This window comes from Babylonia areolata, chromosome 25 (assembly GCF_041734735.1).
Source record: "Babylonia areolata isolate BAREFJ2019XMU chromosome 25, ASM4173473v1, whole genome shotgun sequence".
In the NCBI taxonomy this organism is placed as follows: domain Eukaryota; kingdom Metazoa; phylum Mollusca; class Gastropoda; order Neogastropoda; family Buccinidae; genus Babylonia; species Babylonia areolata.
The window spans coordinates 32674870-32694869 of NC_134900.1; the positions used below are offsets into that span (position 1 = coordinate 32674870).

Consider the following 20000-nt stretch of genomic DNA (forward strand, 5'->3'; position numbering starts at 1 on the left):
GGTGAGATAAAGGTAGCCTCCATTGGCGGTGAAGCATCCCCAAGAACCTGCTGTCTCGTTCAGTCCCCGGAAATCTGGGATACGTTTTGCAGTTAACAACTTGATTATGCTGTTCCAGGCAGTGATTTTTTTGTATTGTCAAAACAGTACAGTATGTTACTTATTTTGTTAAAATAACAACTCAGGAAGCGTTAATTCTTTTACATTGACGAAGGTCTCCTAGTATCTGTCTGACGTCTATATGATGGACATTTTCTTGTTACTTAGTCTTCAGCATTTGCGATGGTATGTCAGTGTTTTTAAATGACTTAGTGTATTTGTGTGAATTTGTGTAGTAATGTCATTTATATAAACGCATTTACATACCACATAAGGCAAACAGTCAATGAGTGCAGTATGTTACTTTGTATGCATAAAGTTGGACTGTAAAGAACATTAAATGAAAAATCGAATTAATTTAGTATAACTTTTAAAACAGAATTATTTCTCGTGCCTCTGTTCCCGAAAACAGCATGGCCGCTTTATTGTCAGCTTACATGTCAGGAATTATCGAAGAACGACACACGACTTTATAGCTTTAAGAGTCGTAATCCTAAATTTAACTGTGAACTTTACATTTAAAACTAATATAGCCTTGATTTAATTCCATGTCGAATCATATTGTTAATCCTAAATCAAAACATAATCTTACCTTGATCCTAACTTTACTTAAATGCCCAAACCTAACCTTACCTCAACCATAATCCATCCGAGTAAAAATTGCCTCTTATTTTGCTGCTCTTACGGTATTGTCTGGCGTGTTCAACATTTCACACTTTAAGTTGATTTGTTTTCAAAAGTATTTTACGTTAGCCATGAGACCCGACCTTTGTAGATGTCTGACTGTTGTATCATTTAATCACCGATGTTGCACAAGAGGAATGTTTGACTGAAGCCACAAACCAGCCAGGGGAGATTAATGTGCATAAAACTGCAGCCACCAAATGATCGGAGCGTCGCAAATTTGTCGCATTCCCTCCCTTCCTCCGGTTTTTAGACACAGCTCCGCGCGCCCGCGAGCGTCTCTCTCTGCTCGTTCATAAGTTCACTATAAGTGATATTAGACGGTAAGACGAGGGAAAGAAGAAAGAAAAATCGAGGGAGGGAAAATAAATTATGCGAACATGCGAGTATGCATATGTTAGATAATGAAAACTATTTGTTGCAGTTTTGTTTACACACACACACACACACACACAGAGGTAACAATGTAACATCCTTGTAAAAATTAACAACTATAACAGTGAAGCAGTTGGACTGTTTAAGAAGGATTTGAAGGAAATGTATGAGCGGTAAAGAGCATTTTCTGCTGATTTCAGTGGTATCCGAAACTATGATTTTTAATCCACGAGAAATTTGCTCAGGCGATGCAAAATCTGGTACCCCTCTTCGTGGGGGGAGAAAATAAAATCACATTTTAGTCATTGCATCAAATACTGTAGTTTTCTTTGCCACTACCCACATGGTGTCACATTCTTGTTGTGAAAGCGGAATATTTAAATCAGTCTAACACCTTCATCAGTCGGAACTTGCAGCTCATTTTTTCAACTTTTCATTATCGTTAAAACCGTAATGAGAATGAATCCAGGAAAACGTTAGGCGAGAGCCTCTTAATAAGCGTTCACGAATTAAATTAGATTAAAATTGATTTCTAGAAATCAGACCTGGCCGTTTCTTTTGAAATTTTCTTGGCGTGCAGAAATGATCTAGAATCGACACAAAATAGAATCGGAAAAATAGTTTTTGGAAAGGAGATAATTAAACTTAACGCCATTAGAATCACGCTGTGATTTCAGCTGTGAATTGGTTGTGTGTGTGTGTGTGTGTGTGGGTGTGTGTGTGTTTGAAGGGGAGGGCATGCCACCGTGTGGTCAGTGCATGTTTGTTTACTTCCCTTTGATTTCAACCCAGAATACGAAGCTTCCTCCGCGGTGAATGGTTTATCACTGGTAAAGCTTCAGTCGCTGAGCCCAGTCACCTGATGGGGCTGGAATCTCTCCCTCTCTCTGGGCGACTTCTGTACGGTCTCCAGTTATCAGAACAGTCTGTTAAATTGGTCCCAGTGGGTCTCGATATACAGGCAGCATATTAGCCTACACCCTTCTCCGCATAGCCTATAGATATTTTGTTCGGAAAGGGTTTGTATTGTATATTGGGGGTTCTGAATTTTGTTAGTAGCTTACTACATGAGAAATTTATCAACATTTTCTGGTTACAAATCTGTTTCCGGGGCTGTTGTTTTGTCAATATCCACACTTCACAAAGTGGGACCATCCCCCAACTATTGGATGGTATAGATGTGCTGTGTGTATTGTGCTATTTACGACTCAGTCCAGATGTCTGGCTTCTTCTAAGAATCCGAGGTAAACGAAGACCCGCTCAGCGTCGTTACAGGCCATTGTTAACCGATAAGCCTGATACCAGTACTAAGCATCACTGAGGAATGTTTGCATGTGGCCATGGTGGTTGTGACTCGAGTCCGTGGTGGAAACGTCACGACGTTATGCGTTTTCGTATGCGTGCAGTGTGATTGTGTGTGTTTGTTCCTTGTTAAGAGAGAAGTGTTACTGTGTTGGTACATCAATTTTCGATTTGAAAAAAAGTCAAACCATGCTATAGGTTAGTTATTTAATGTGTTTCCTCCTACCATTCCGCATCACCCACTGACTACTTACATGTATTCCTCGCATGCCTAAAGGCGTAAGAATGTGAGTTTATTATCTTGTTTTAGACGGATCTCTCTCCTTTGAGCTAAAAAGATTTATTGAGGAATTGACGTGTGAAATCTGTGTATGTCTGTCCTATTAATTCAGGGTGTAGAATCAATAGATATGGGTGGATTTATCTCCTTAGCGGATTCGCTTGGTATAATGTTAATTCTTTCTTTTCAGAATTTCGAAGAAACTTCATAGTAACGTACCGTATGATATGGGCAGACTTATTCAATTTTGATAGTTCACATATAGAATTCTTTCAAATTCAAGAATATTTAGAGCCTTGCACAAGGCCTATTTACTGAATCAAACGCATATATTTCCTGAGTCCCTTTAAAAAAAGATACCATGCCATATATTGTTCATAAAGTGTTTTCTATGCATCTTCGCAGTACAGAAGCGTGAGTTGGTGATACGTTTTAAAGATTCGAATTGGATCACGACTGATCATTTTAAATCAACATTAAAAAAGAAAAAAAAGAAGAAAAAAAAGGGGGGGCTATGCGTCATCGCTGGGAAGACAGATTGAGGTTCTTCATTTTTCTGATACAGTTCACCTTCAGCAAATCTTACACTTTAGAACGGACAATATGTAGGAATCTCTTGCGGACAAACGAAATTGAAAACGAAAAAAAGGAGATTATGTGATGTGATCCACATTCATAATTTTACATTATTTGATGTCTCCGACGCTTCTTTTGGTGCAAAGGTTCTTCCGGTTGGGTTTTATTTGTTCGAATATGGCATTTACACATAGTTTATGTTTATAGCCATATGTCGGTCTTCTGATGCATATCTAGGCTTAATTGCTGGTTAAAGTTGTTTTTATGAAGCATACCACCGGTTTTAGATAATGCATCCCTCATAAATGGAAGGCACGCAATCTAGATTTGATTTACCCAATTCGTCCTAGTTTCCCTTGATTAATTCAATACTTCTTTGTCCCTCAGTGTGGTGACTGTGTTTACCTCAGTGAGGTTCGTGTTCCAAACATAGCATCTTCTTTGCTGGGGTTATCTCTAGAGCGCTTCAATACACTGACTTGACGTGGACGTATAATATAAAGCTCACTTGTACCACCGAGGCAAACCTCTCGGCTAGTGAACCAGTTCTGTGAGATACTGCTGTCTTCCTACGCCCTGTAGCATGGTAGTAGTTTGCACTAGTCAGCCTATGTGGCTGAACCAAAGAACCCCGTCCAGACATTTTGTTTGCTGAGCCTACGATGAGTTTGTAAACACTTGCTTTCAAACAAGCGCTCGCGCCCGCGCACACACGCGCGCCCGTGCACACGCACACAGACTTGCACATCCTTCCCCTTTTCAAACACGGACTCCACGTTGGCCACACAGACATACATTTATTCGGATATACGCCCGGCGTCCCACTACTGCATTTACACACATACGTGCGGACATATACATATTTGTATTTGTATTTCTTTTTATCACAGCAGATTTCTCTGTGTGAAATTCGGGCTGCTTTCCCCAGGGACAGCGCGTCGATACACTACAGCGCCACCCATCCCCCCCTTTTTTTAATAATTTTTTCCTGCGTGCAGTTTTATTCGTTTTTCTTATCGAAGTGGATTTTTCTACAGAATTTTGCCAGGAACAATCCTTTTGTTGCCGTGGGTTCTTTTACGTGCGCTAAGTGCATGCTGCACACGGGACCTTGGTTTATCGTTTCATCCGAATGACTAGCGTCCAGACCACAACTCAAGGTCTAGTAGAGGGGGAGAAAATATCTGCGGCTGAGCTGTGATTCGAACCAGCGCTCTCAGATTCTCTCGCTTCCTAGGCCATGACTCCACTCACACACACACACACACACACACACACACACGGCGTGCGCGCACACTGGCACATACACCACGTACACAACACTGCATCCTTCACCACACACAGTGCCCGTACGTTGCATGGCAGGGAGTAGAGATAAAGGACTATCTTAAACTGATGGGAAGCGAACTCAGGAGTCAGATGGGGTTACATTCTGAGGCAGACCAACTGGCGGCTGTGTACGTGTTGGGAAGCAGGTGTAGCTCCGTTAATTTGCACGTGACATATGTGTCTTTGCTATCTCTTCATTCTGTGTGATTAATGTAGGCAGTGTGTGGTGGTCATTGCAGAGACCCAGTGTTTGACACACAACCGACAGGCCTGGAGGAATTTGTTGAACAGTTCTTCCGCGCGGCGCAGTGACTTCACAGAGTTCAGGGAGAAGTAGAGGAAGGAGCCGAAGAAGAAGGAGCACAGATAAAACCATGAGTTATTGCTTAGTGTAAATGAATGAAGGGTTTAATATAAAACACAAATTAAAAAAGGCTGGAAAATGTCTGTTTTGTCTTCTCCCTCTCTCTCTTGTCACGGCTCGTTGGCGATCTGTGTGCGTGCCTGTCTGCACCTCTTTTCTCCTTCCCTCTCCCCCCTTTCTCTCTTCCTTTCTCTCTCCCCCCCCCCTCTCTCTCCCTTCTCCCCCTCTTTCAATCCCTCTCCTTCACCTCCCTCTCTCCTTCATGTCCCTTCTGAACTTTTTTTTATTATTTTTTTTATTTTTATTTTTTTAAACTCTGAGCGAGTTTAGAAATGTTATCTGGTTAGGAGAGAAAGATTCCCCTGGGCGGTTAATGCCGAGCTTTGAGGAGAGACGGGTCGCCGTTCCAGCGTGTGTGCTGTTGGGTGCCGTCAGTGAAGTTGTGGGGCGTTTCCCTTGTCACCCCTTCTTCTGTATTGGTCTGTGTGGGTCTGTGTTTCACTCTGGGCCAGTGGTGTGCCTATTTACCTGGTGACAGATTTTCCTGTTTCCCTCCCTGCCGTGCCACTGCCTTCAACGGGTCTCCAGGACACAAGTCTGGAACGGTCCTCGTTTCCCTTCTAACGTGTCCACCCCAGAACTTCCTCACCCTCGTTCCCGTTCCCGCTCCCACTTTCCCACTGTCCCTCTTGCCCGACCAGCTTCAGCCAGCAATCTACCAGCGTTGTCCGTCATCGGCTGTCAGTATGAGTCTGAACTCTGGCAGCATGGTTGTGCAGAACTGGCGCTGCAGCTGACTGCAAATTATAGAATTGTGCTGTGGTTAGAGGTTTTTATTGACTCACTTGTGTAAACAAAGTGAGTCTATGTTTTAACCCGGTGTTCGGTTGTCTCTGTGTGTGAGTGTGTGTGTGTGTGTGTGTGTGTGTGTGTGTGTCTGTGTGTCCGTGGTAAACTTTAACATTGACATTTTCTCTGCAAATACTTTGTCAGTTGACACCAAATTAGGCATAAAAATAGGAAAAATTCAGTTCTTTCCAGCCATCTTGTTTAAAACAATATTGCACCTCTGGGATGGGCACAAAAAAAAGAAGAATGAAGCCTAATTATATGCAAACTGCATTTACTGTTATATTTATCTTTTTTGTATTCTCTAAACTTGGCACTTTGATCTGATATTCTGACCCAACAAGAGCAGTCATTATTATCATTTTCTGTTCAAACAGGAACTTCTTTTGCTAAGCATGGAAGTTTTATTTATTTTGCAAACGTTTTGGTGCAGATAGTAAAAAAGGGAAATTACTCTGTAATTAATGCTAGGGTACTTAATTTGCTTTAAACTGATCTTTCTCATCTTAAACATTACATTTTGAAATTATACTCAATACATAAAAAGCTTGGATTTTTTTAAAAAGTGTATCACAAGTGAATCTTGAAGGCCTTGCCTCTCTTGTTTTTATTTTTGTGTGTGTGATGCTTGGTTTTGTGGCGTTTATTTATTTATTTATGTATTTTTGCATGACCACAGTAAAACAACGAGCTGATCTCTTCTGTGTCTCCGTGTTTGTGTTGTCGGGACGTCAGCTAGTCTGGGAAGGGGTGGGGGTTCATGGGTAACCCCTTACGGGTTGTGACACTCTGAACTGGTGCGAAGTTTGATTTGAAATGTTAAAATCAAACTGCATGGCTGAGCAAAGATCTTTTTCCTTTTTTTTTCTTTCCGTTATGTTGAATCTGGCCTTTTCTTAGTTTTTCAAATCGTTATCTTTATGTGTGGACAGGCTGGTGGCCTCTGCGTTAAATTTCCTGCGTTCTCTCTATCTCTCTGTTTTCTATGTTTCTCCCTGTCTGTCTGTCTGTCTCTTTCAGTCTGTATTTGTCTCAACATTTTTTCATAGTTTTTCGGCATCCGAAAGTGAATGTTAACAACTGGGCAGGAACATTGAAATGTAAATTAAAGAAATTTGCATTTGAGATTAAATATTAAAAAAAAAAATTAAGAAGCGAGACATAAGCATGGGCGAAATAGAGAAGTGTCATTTTGCTAGAGCGTCAAACGCTCTCTCTCTGTGTCTGTCTGTCTGTCTCTGTCTCTCTGTCTGTCTGTCTGTCTGTCTCTCTCTGTGTCTGTCTGTCTGTTTCTCTCTCTCACACACACATAGCTATTTTTGTGAGCATGTTTTTATGCTTCAGTGGAAGGTTTCACGACAGGAGAGAAAATTGGGCAATCTCTCCCCGCTTTTCTGGGAACTTTATCTGTGACACTATCAGAGCAGATTAGAACGCAGCATCGGAAACAATCATGAAGTAAACTCTGTGCGTGCGTGCGTGCGTGCGTGTGTGTGTGTGTGTGTGTGTGTGTGTGTGTGTGTGTGTTTTGAGTTTTCTTTCCAAAGGGCAGCAAATTGGATAAGTGAGAATTATGCAGCTTCAGTGGTTGCCGTTCTTGTTCTCAGCAGTGCGGAGAGAGAGGGCCGGGTGGGTGGAGGGCTGTTCAGCCATCACTCTTCAGCTTCCCACGTCTGCACCTCCACATGCTGGCAGCGATGATAACGTTACGCCTTTGACATGGGAGAAAGATCAGAACTGACAACTGAGGTTTTAAACTGGACCAGATTTCAGCTACACTATTTCGGATACTGACGTCTTTGAAGTGGAGTTTGACAACTTATTTTTTATTGGCAAAAAGTCCTTGAGGTGCCTCTGGGTCAAACTGTTCTTGACTATGGGTTTGGGTGCTGGTTACGTTGGGGTTGCGTTGTTCTGGTCGAGGGAGCGATTCGTTTTCGGTTCCGTCTTGACGGATGGCCGGGTATTTTTTATTTTTGTCTTCTTTTTTTTTTTGTAATAATGGGATTTAGTGGCGTATGGCTTGTTTTGGATGTTAGACATGTTAGATCGGCGGGCTGCATACTGTTATTGGTACGGGATGCATACTGTTATTGGTACTGGCTGCGTACTGTTATTGGTACTGGCTGCATACTGTTATTGGTACGGGATGCATACTGTTATTGGTACTGGCTGCGGACTGTTATTGGTACTGGCTGCATACTGTTATTGGTACGGGATGCTTATGGTTATTGGTACTGGCTGCATACTGTTATTGGTACTGGCTGCATACTGTTATTGGTACTGGCTGCGTACTGTTATTGGTACGGGATGCATACTGTTATTGGTACTGGCAGCGTACTGTTATTGGTACTGGCTGCGTACTGTTATTGGTACTGGCTGCATACTGTTATTGGTACGGGATGCGTACTGTTATTGGTACTGGCTGCATACTGTTATTGGTACTGGCTGCATACTGTTATTGGTACTGGCAGCGTACTGTTATTGGTACGGGATGCATACTGTTATTGGTACTGGCAGCGTACTGTTATTGGTACGGGATGCGTACTGTTATTGGTACTGGCTGCATACTGTTATTGGTACGGGATGCGTACTGTTATTGGTACAGGCTGCATACTGTTATTGGTACGGGATGCGTACTGTTATTGGTACAGGCTGCATACGGTTATTGGTACGGGATGCATATGGTTATTGGTACGGGATGCATATGGTTATTGGTACGGGATGCATACGGTTATTGGTAGGGATGCATACGGTTATTGGTACGGGATGCATACGGTTATTGGTACGGGCTGCATACGGTTATTGGTACGGGCTGCATACGGTTATTGGTACTGGCTGCATACTGTTATTGGTACGGGATGCATACTGTTATTGGCACGGGATGCATACTGTTATTGGTACGGGCTGCATACGGTTATTGGTACTGGCTGCATACTGTTATTGGTACGGGATGCATACTGTTATTGGTACGGGATGCATACGGTTATTGGTACGGGATGCATACTGTTATTGGTACAGGATGCATATGGTTATTGGTACGGGTTGCATATGGTTATACGGGATGCATACGGTTATTGGTACGGGTTGCATATGGTTATACGGGATGCATACGGTTATTGGTACTGGCTGCGGACTGTTATTGGCACGGGCTGCATACGGTTATTGGTACGGGATGCATATGGTTATTGGTACGGGATGCATACGGTTATTGGTACGGGATGCATACGGTTATTGGTACTGGCTGCATACGGTTATTGGTACGGGATGCATACGGTTATTGGCACGGGATGCATACGGTTATTGGTACGGGCTGCATACGGTTATTGGTACGGGATGCATACGGTTATTGGTACGGGATGCTTATGGTTATTGGTACGGGATGCATACGGTTATTGGTAGTCTCGACCCGCGGCTGTTCTGTTGTTTTCCGCGGGGTTTTAGTTTCTCTTTGCACGTTTGGAGACCGAAGAGTGGAATGGGGGAGAGGATGGTTGAAAAATCTGCATGTTCATTTCATTTGATTTTCCGATGAATGCTTCATACTTCCTGGCCTTTTTCTTTTCTTTTCGTTTGAGGATTAAAAATTTTTTTTTTTTTAATGAATTGTGCCACTGTGGAACATACGCTTCTGGTGCAGACCACAGTCAGGGGAGGTCAATACATACAACACAGGAGACAGTGATCGGAGCGTGACAAGTCTCCCGCCTTACCTCCCCTTCCCCACCCTCCTGTTACACGGCACGCCGCACCGTCACTTTTGTTCTCTGGTGGGCAACAACCACTTGCCGTTATGCTACCGTTACTGATGCTTATTACTGACCAGACTCCGCTGAGGCGATAAATATCACTACACCACCCAGCTAGTTGATCGATTCGCTGCTTCACCTCAGTACTGCTGAGGCTTGGAAACCTTTTTATACACCTGTGTGCTAGCTGAATCGGTAGCGTAAGCAGCACTGACTTGAAGTTGTGTACCTTGTGAATGGAGAGAGTTACCTTTCTTTACTATTTGTTGATCTCTCCTGGTAAGTTTTCTCCCAGGAATGCCGCAGGTGTTTTTGCACTATACACAGCTTTAGCAGATGCTGCGTTGCTAATTTATTCTTTACCATTCTCCTTTGCTTGCTTCTGTTTTCTGTCATTGGCCCCCTGTTGTTTGCAAGTTTAATTGTCTGAATTTTAGAAATTAAAAAAAACAACAAACAAAAACAAAGAAAAAAACAAAAAACCAAAAAAACCAAAAAAAAACCCCAACAAAAAAACAACAACAAACAAACAAAAAACCCCCCAAAACAACCAAACAAACAAACAAAAAAAAGCCCCAAAAACCAACCAACCAAACAAAAAAAAGAAGAAAAAAAAGCAACAACAAAAAAACAAAAACAACAACAAAAAACAAGCAAATCTTTTCCCGGCAGTCATTTGCCTGGGATTCGGGTTTGATTTTTTTACGCGCCGCATAAAATGAGTTTATTTTTTATGATGTTTCTGCATTTATATTTTAGCCGCCAAGTGCTTTGGTTAGTTTTACGTGTGACATCGTGTGTGTATGTGTGTGTGTGTAAAATCAGTAGAATATTCTTTTGAGAACTCGACAACTGGATAAGTAATTTATTTTGAGCGTTTCAGTGAATATGAACAAAAGCAGATGACACACGCTGTTTGAGTCGTACGAAAATAAAACTTGGTCCATTTTGCCAACAGTTTGATACCCTTTCGCACAATCTATTTTAGATCTCCTGTCTTGGAAGCAGCTATTTGTGTCGTGAAGCCAACTGTTTTTTTGTTTTTTTTTCCAAATGCCGGCAAGCAAGCAAGTGAATTCGCACGCACGTACGCACACTTACACACGGACACAGACATTCAGACAGATACGCACAGACAGACAGACAGACACACACACACACACACACATACGTACACAAACCGATCAGCGCTTCATATATTACGGGCAAGAAAGCTCTCTCTCGCGCGCAAGCACAACTCTCTCACTTCTCAACAACACAGGCGCGCTCTCGAATCGAGGACCACAGCACAGTAGAAAAGGCAGTCACAGCGGATTTATATGTCGTGAGGGAGGCCCAAAAAATCCGCCATTTCCCTGGGAAAGCTCCAGCTGCGTGATAAATTACCTTTCCTCCCTCCTTCAGATTTATTCCCGGAGTAAAAATTGGCATGCCGCGGTTGCTTCTCCCACAACCTCCCCCACCCCCCCACCCCCCCGGGCCCCCATCCCGTGCCGCCCCACCCTCTACACCTGTTCCGGCCGTCTGTTTCACAGGCTGCTGTATTCTCAAGGATATTTACTTTGGTATATCGTTGAAAGATTGTCCGGGGATCATTTAATGAGAGTACTTTAAGAAGGACTTCACAATACAACTAAGTCTTTCATCAGGATATTTGATCACATCTTTCATTGAGTTTTTTCCTTATATGTGGCTCTCGTATGTCTGAGGCTTATGTTGCAGTGTCATGGGTTACATCGCAGTGGGCTGTAGTGTGGAGTGGGGGTAAGATTCTATGTTTAAACCGCCCAAATCCACAACTCGCTGATACACCGGAAATCTACACACCCAGGCTACACATACCGATCGATCTTCATTTATCATTAGCCATCAATAATTATTTTAATGACCTTCCTGTTATCTACCGACCGGTCACCTAACTCGTAAATCCAACCCTCCACCCATATTATCGCATACCACCCATCTGTGTCCATCCATCCAAGCACCCACCCGCCCATAATCCACCCACCTCATCACTGTACTCTCCACCCGATAGGTCATCAAATCCCATAAATCCACCCCGCCATTCTTAGCCACAGGTCCACAACAGAATAGGAGCTGTGCTTCCAGACGGCTGTGCAGCTGCCCTCAGACTTGATCGATCACTGGGGCTCGTCAGTTCACTGCAGTGTCAGTTTCAACGAGGTTTCAAATCGTGCGGACTGATCGATATACACCACACCACATCTGCTGTTAAAAAAAAAAGAAAAGAAAAAAAAAAGAAAGAGCGGGTGCCTGTCCCTGGCATAAACCCAGCACGCTGGTCAGGCCCTGAGAGCACGCCTTTCTGTTGCAGACAGTGAGCAGAAAAACGAAAGCCATCCATTCCGGCCATTCCAGTAGAACAGCGGTAATGATCCCCTCGCCCCTGTCGCTCTCACCCCGTCGTTATACCCAGGTCAGATCTTCAGGGTGACCGTACACACACACGTTGATCGGGTACAGGGGTGCGAGACTGGGAAATTTAAAAACAATTTCTCTCTCTCTCTCTCTCTCTCTCTCTCTCTCTCTCTCTCTCTCTGTGTCTGTGTGTTTGTCTGTCTGTCTTTTAATGACCGAGCCTGTGTTTGGACGACTGGGGATGGGAGGACCTGGAAGGATGTCTCGTTGCTGTTTTCACCCCTCTCCATGATGGGGTTCACCCTTATTTTTGTATTTTCCATGATTTTTTTTCAGCCGGTACGGTCCTATTTTAAGGAAATGGTTTGATCCTTTTTTTTCATATATATATATTGTAATTACCAGTGTTCAAATGGTTTTTTTCTCTCTCTTTTTGTTTCTCACAAAAATTAATGGGTTGAAAGTGCCGTGCGGTGTTAACGTCCTTTCAAAGACCTGGTATGCGAAAAAAGATAATGGACTTCTTGCACTGCCATGATTATTGGCAAGTTGTTGGCCAGTTGGGGAAACTGTGACAGCCTCAGAACGAAGTATGGCAGCCTAACCGGCGGGGTGAGAAAAGTCGAACGTGTAAAGCCAAAGTGTAGAAACGACTGAACGTACATGGGAATTTCAGCCAACAAGGAAAGCAGAAAACAACAGCTTTCCGATACCCTCCTCAAACCCTCCTCGGTCCTTCTGTGAAAAACACCCATGCTGGGCCGCTTGCAATTAATTATCTCAAGCGTAGGAAGACTTTTGATGTTCCCGCTGAGGCTGTTTTTGATCACAGTGTGTGTGTGTGTGTGTGTGTGTCTGTGTGTCCTCGTGCGTGCGAGAGAGAGCTTTCGTGTGTGTGTGTGTGTGTGTGTGTGTCCGCCGTGCGTGTGCGCGCGCGTGTGTGTGTATGTATGTGTGTGTGTGCGTGCGCACACGCGCGCGTGTGTGGATGTACGTATGTATGTATGTATGTATGTGCGTGAGCGTGAGTGAGTGAATAAATAAGAGAGAGAGAGAGAGAGTGAGTGTGTGTGGTTGGGATGTGGGGGTGGGTGGTAATAAAAAAAAAAAGATAATTACCAACCAAGGGAACAGGCATCTGATTCACCCAAGGGGGGGAAACAACACGAGGGGTAATATTAAGTTCCATCAACACCGGTTTGCAGGCCAGTGCCATGACAGAAAGAACAGGATGAATCCTCAAAGCATCGAACGCCGACGGGGAAACGTGACCAGTCGCCACACACGCACGCGCAGGCGGGCGCCGAGTGAGCTGAGCAGCACTACCTGGAAGGGATAGGAAGGTAGCAGGCTCAGTGATTCTCTACACATCTGTGGCAGCTGGAAGTTGGTGGGCATCGGCAAATTCTGTGCCTTCTTTCCTCCTCGGGTTCTAAGGCTTCCGAGCTGGCACACGTTTCGTTCACTACTCAGTTCAAAAGACACCGAGCCGAGTTATTATTTTTTTTTTTACTGCAAGCGAAAGGATTCAGACAGAAACGGTTCTGTTTCCGTTTATTCTTTCCCTTCCCTGTTGCTGTTACACACAGGGTTGCGTTGCCGAACTTTCAGAAAACGTTGTGGCAGTTACGTGAAAGACAAGGCGTGGAAACTGTTAGAGACTGGCGTTTATATAAGTTGTTATTGAAGTTTCTTGTTCATCTTGTGCTTACGTATTAAACAAATTTAGCTCAGCCTCTCGTTCGGAGTCCTTATATTTTGGATTGATTTAAACCATTGGGGAGAGTAAAGAAACTGAAGAGCAGATTAGTTATTGGAAACTAGGCTAAAAGGTATTCAACAAGTTTTTGTGACAAAATAAAAATCATTTCTGTTAAAAAAAACACCCACAACAAACAAACAAAAAACAACTTACTTTTGGGGGGACTAAGAAAGAACGAAGTGAACGAGAGTTCGTCGAGTATTCAGCCATAGAAGACGAGGTTTCAACGGAGGGCTTTGGAGTGATTGACGGAATCAGGTCGTGGGGTTGATTGAGAGCGCTGGACTAAGAACAACATCCACCGGAGCCTGACCAGACACATATACAGATAGCCGTTGACCATTCTGGTTAAACGCAGCTGCTTCTGCTTGCCACGATGGCGGAATCTCACACCGACAGACGCGTGGCTTTTGCCGTAGATGAGAGCGAGCACTCGGAACACGCTTTCAATTGTGAGTATTGTTGTTGACTGATTAATTAATTCCTTAAATTAATATCTGTTTTCTCAAGGTGGTGATTCTGAACTTTGTATTGGATAAGGGTGCTTTGATTTGCATATTGTTTTTAAACTCTGTTTAAAACTTTGAAGGAAAGGGTGTTCATCTCTCCGAGCCCCCCCCACCCCCTCTCTCCGCCTCTCTCTCTCTGTCTGTCTCTCTCTCTCCGTCTCTCTCTCCCTTCCCCTCCCTCTCTTTTCCTATCTTGTTAGATGCTTTGTCCATTTATTTATTTTACTTCACGTTGACCAATGTTATGGGAGACAAAAAAAGAAAAGAAAAAGAAAAAGCCGGAAAAAGAAAAAAGAAAACGTCATCGGTATATAATCATGAATTTTAATAATTTTGATTATAATGATGTTCACGTCTGAATGTTTGAATTTAAGGGTCTCACTATGTGCATGGGGTTTGAGGGAAGGAGACCGGGGTACGGGTGGGGATGGAGAGTCCTTGTAGTTTGTTGCTTTGTCGTAGTCTTTTTCATTACTTTCTTTCTCATGTGATTTTCAGTGAATTTTATAGTTGATACCTTTCTTGTTAACAGTTCTGTGTTCATGTGTTCTTTTGATGTAGTCCTACCCCCCACACCCCTCTTTTCCCCCTTCTTTTTATACCCCATGCAGGGCTGGGTGGAAAAAAACATGTTTTGTTTATCTCATTACCCTGGCAAAATAAAATTTCGTTTCGTTTCCCTCTCCCTCCCTCTCAATCTCCTCCCGTGTAGTTTTTCCCCCTTGATATTTTTGAAGGCAAGCGTCAGACACTTGATATATATATTATTTAGATAGGATGAGAGAGAGAGAGAGAGAGAGAGAGAGAGAGAGAGAGAGAGAGAGAGAGAGAGAATAGCGCTTTGGTTTCCCAGCATTTGTTCAATATTTGTATTATTTGATATCTTGACTTTTGAGCTTTTGTATATTAATTTTGTGCTCGTGTTCAGTGCTAAGGGACCTCAGCTCTACACACACACACACACACACACACACACATACACGCACACGCAAACTTTCTTTGGTGAAGGCACTTTCACGACCGCTGAGAACTGTGATCAATACACACCCACTGAACTGATCCAAATGAACCCCCACACACTTCGATCGATAGATCTCTAGTCTTACCCTTGACAAGTGTACCCGTTCAGTGTAAGAAATAGATCTTATTAGTTTGAGAAACGGACCTCTGGTTTGTGTGAGAACTAGACTTGTTTAGTGTGAGAAATTGACCTACTTATGCCTCTTGATTCCTTGTGGAGCACTGAGCTGCAACAGCACTCCTCCGGCGGACTCGGTTTTGGGGCAGGTCCTCTTCAGCCGGGTCCATGTCCATCCGGCTGCCTTCATAGTGTGAGAAGTGGACCAGGTTGATGTGAGAAATAGACTGATCAGCGTGAGAAAGGACCCCAGGATTGTGTGAGAAATAGACTGATCAGCGTGAGAAAGGACCCCAGGATTGTGTGAGAAATAGACTGATCAGCGTGAGAAAGGACCCCAGGATTGTGTGAGAAACAGACTGATCAGCGTGAGAAAGGACCCCAGGATTGTGTGAGAAATAGACTGATCAGCGTGAGAAAGGACCCCAGGATTGTGTGAGAAATAGACTGATCAGCGTGGGAAAGGACCCCAGGATTGTGTGAGAAATAGACTGATCAGCGTGAGAAAGGACCCCAGGATTGTGTGAGAAATAGACTGATCAGCGTGAGAAAGGACCCCAGGATTGTGTGAGAAATAGACTGATCAGCGTGAGAAAGGACCCCAGGATTGTGTGAGAAATAGACTGATCAGCGTGAGAAAGGACCCCAGGATTGTGTGAGAAATAGACTGATCAGCGTGAGAAAGGACCCCAGGATTGTGTGAAAAATAGACCTGATTAGTGTGAGAAATGGACCTTGTTAGTATGAGAAATGGACATATTATGACTAGCGTGAGAAGTAGACCTGGTTAGTGAGAAATGGACCTGGTTAATGTGGTAAATAGACTTCTTGTTAGTGTAAAAATAGACCTGGTTAATGTGAATGATAGACATGGATAGTGAGATATGGACCAGGTTAGTGTGAGAAATGGATCTGGTTAGTGTGAGTAATTGAACTGATGAATGTGAAAAATGGGTCTGGTTAGTATGAGAAATAGACTGAATAGTGTGTGAAATAGACTAATTAGTGTGAGAACTTGGTCTGGTTAGAGTGGAAAATATGCGTGATAAGTGTGAGGTATAGACCTGGTTGGTGTGAGAAATAGACATGGCTAGTGTGATAAATAAACATTAGTGTGAGAAATGGACCAGTTTGTTTGAGAATTAGACCTGGTTCACGTGAGAAAGAGACATTTGATTAGCCCATTTCTTACGAAGACTTATTTTTCGGTTGATTTTTCAACTTGCTTTTTTCTCTTGTGCTTACACTCTTAACACTAACAGGAAAATAGACTTTATTTGCAAAAAAGCCCCATTTTATTATGTATTTCAGAACGCACACTTGATGCTTGCATGGTAGTGATATGGGCCACATGAGTGCTTTTAGGTTGCATGCTTCAAGTGTGCTTGGTAGCAAGTGAGCCTGTATGAGCACTCTCTTGAACCGTACTCTGAGCGTATTTGTCTGTAGGAGAGTTACTGTCTTCTTTAGAAATGATAATGAACTATGATCTGTGGCCAGCAGGAACATCATTAATTCATACGGACAAAAGACTACACAGTGTTCAATGTTTTAAATCTCTCTCTCTTTCTCTTTCACACACACACACACACACACACACACACACACACACACACACACACACACACACACACACACTCTCCATTCCTCCCTCCCTCTCTTGTGTTATTGTATCAACAGAAAAAAATGGTTTGTGTTCGATGTCAACGAGATGACAGCTTAAGAGAGAGAGAGAGAGAGAGAGAGAGAGATGTAGACAAACACAGGGGGCAGTCGTTCCTACGCACTTGTCAATCAAGCTCAGCGTAAATCAAACGGTTGGGCAATTTTCACCAAGTAAATTTGAAGGCCGAACAGAAGTGACCTATTTTTGATTGCTCAAAAGCTCAGTGGAAAATGAAGAATTCATTTATCTGAATGGATTGGCAATCATTGTTAAGAACAGTGTACACAAGAAACAATTCAGTCAATCTTTGACACTTTCTGGGAATACGGCCTTCACTGTGGAGTCATAATTCTGAGTTATGTTCTGAAATTCTGGAAAATACAGAGTCATAATTCTGAGTTATCTTCTGAAATTCTGGAAAATACAAATGAAGGTATCATTCATTTATCTAAATGGATTGGCAATCATTGTTAAGAACAGTGTACACAAGAAACAATTCAGTCAATCTTTGACACTTTCTGTGAATAAGGCCTTCACTGTGGAGTCATAATTCTGAGTTATCTTCTGAAATTCTGGAAAATACAAATGAAGGTATCATGTAGCTGCATTCATAACTCACACGAAATGGGTTGGTGTGAAAAATAGACCTAAGTGTGAGAAATGGACACCGTGCTAGTGCGTGAAGCGGATCTCTTTTGAATAGGAGACACGGTCAACTTCTTGTTGGCATGCTGATGTTTTGAACCAATCAGTGTGAAGGACTCCGGTGTTGTCTTGATCCTTGCGCATGCACAGAACGCGCTCAACACAAGCACCAAAATGGAGTTGCCATGTGACGCTTTCAAGCTCCAATGATATTGGCAAACCCTCGATCAATACAGCTATCACTTTTAAGCATTAGTGAGATTTGCAAAGTGTTGACCTATACAATGATTGATACAATTACTCTTTCAAGCGTTACTGACAATATCAAATTATCTATTGATACGGAAACGCTGCGCTTTTTGCATCAGGAATATATTGGAAAGCTTTAAATGACATGAAAACGCTTTTATCAGCCTTTAGTAACAGACCTGCTGGAAAATAGTGGATGGATTGATACAAACACGTTTTAAAGCATAACTGATACTGACGAATTTTCGATTGATAGAAATATGCTTTAAAGTATCAGTCAGTTAACAAATTCAGTCCTACATCCAACAGCATCGGAAAGAAATTCCGTGAAGAAAACGCGATAACACCGTTTGATAATGTTGTTTATGCATGGGATGTGTCGCTATGACGAATAACAGTTACTTGACATTCTCTCAGAAAGCCCATCCCTTCCCCCTGAAACATATACATAGCACCAAGCCAGTGAAATCAATAATGTGCTGTTTTTTGGTTGTCCGTTGTTGTTTTTGTTCTTGATTTTATTTATTTTTTATTGTGCATTTTGTTTTTGTTTTCAACTTGATGAAACTATACATGTCTGTTTGTCTGTATGTATGTATATGTGCGGGTGTGCGTGTGTGAGTGCGTGCGAACGTGTATGTGTGTGTATGTATTGCAACAACCGCAACAACAACAAAGTCAATATGCGTATATCAGAGGAAACCATTTGAATTTGATATATTTTTATGTTCTGCGCACCAGAACATATTGAACTATATCATTTGGGGGGCTGGGGGAGGGGGAGGGAGAAGAAAAAAAAGTTCCGTAAAGTATGATTCCTTAACCGCCCATTGCTTTTGAATTCTAAATTTGGCCTGGATAACGCTGAGAGAGAGAGAGAGAGAGAGAGAGAGAGAGAGAGAGAGAGAGAGAATGAATGAATCTTTGAATGAATCTTTATTTTCCAACGGTGAAGATATTAGCACTTTGGCCGACTTACACATCTGCCGTTGTTCTAAGAGACACACAAACATGTACGCATATAAATGTAGTTATACTGAATACTTAATACATGTATAATGTACGAGTATAACACAGCGTCAAACTGAGAGACACAACATCGCTCACATCTGTACGGAACGGAAGCGGGTAACACACACACACACACACACACACACACACACACACACACACACTAACACACGAGAGAGAGAGAGAGAGAGAGAGAGAGAGAGATGTGTCGATCAGATCACATGAACGGTGGGAACGTGTTGCGTGACTGCAATCGTCATGACAACCAGACCGAAACCCACTGTCCCCAGCTTACCATGCAAACAATGCCATTTATGCCGTTACTCACTCCTCCCACCCTCACCGCCCGATCACTGGACCGAAAGTTCACTGATACTGCGGTAAGCAGACCTGGCTATAATTGCTGTTTGAAAGTGGAGGAAGATAAATATACATATGTTTACGTAGAGAGAGAGAGGGAGGGGGAGAAGGAGGGGGGAGATAGAGATCTAAAAGGGTGAGAAAGTGGAAAAGTAAGGGAGAGGTTATCATCAGTTTCATAAAACAGTTGATGAACTGATTGAAGAATGAGGAGAAGAGAGAGAGAGAGAAACTGAAACTGAAACTTTTATAGAGGGAAAAGAAATAAACACACAATGGCCTGTTTTCATCTTACCCTCAGTGAAAGTAAAATGAAACGCGACTGCCAAGTCTAAGAGAACTACAAAAAGAGAAAGTTATAGAAGCTGTGGGTTGTAAAATAAAACTCACTTTTGGCAAGAGGTGTCCAACGTTTCAGACCATAGGTCTAGCCCACTAACACAGTCCCTGAAGTCAGACCTATGGTCTGAAGCGTTGGACTCCTCTTATCAAAAGTGAGTCTTATTTTTTACAACCCATACTAAAGAAAATAAATTCAGTTTATTTGTTATTATAAACTTTCTCCGTTTACACCCTCAGAGACAAACAAGAGAGAGTCAGACTGTGGAGAGGGTCACACTTTCACGAACGTAACGCCAGCGGACGCACGGTAAACTGTGCCACAGCTATCACCC

The 20000-nt window shown here is 42.8% G+C and overlaps 1 protein-coding gene across 2 annotated transcripts in view; it reads left to right on the forward strand.

Annotated features, from left to right (window-relative positions):
* Positions 1-20000, forward strand: part of LOC143299455 (universal stress protein YxiE-like) — a 69360-nt gene that overhangs the window by 5792 nt on the left and 43568 nt on the right. The window contains exon 1 of one of the 2 annotated variants that reach the window (XM_076612665.1): positions 13275-14200. The exons of the other annotated variant lie outside the window; for it this stretch is intronic. Coding sequence (XP_076468780.1) covers positions 14125-14200 — 76 coding nt within the window. The 5' untranslated portion in view covers positions 13275-14124. Of the gene's footprint in view, positions 1-13274; positions 14201-20000 lie in introns of those variants that run through there. 2 annotated transcript variants of the gene reach the window in all.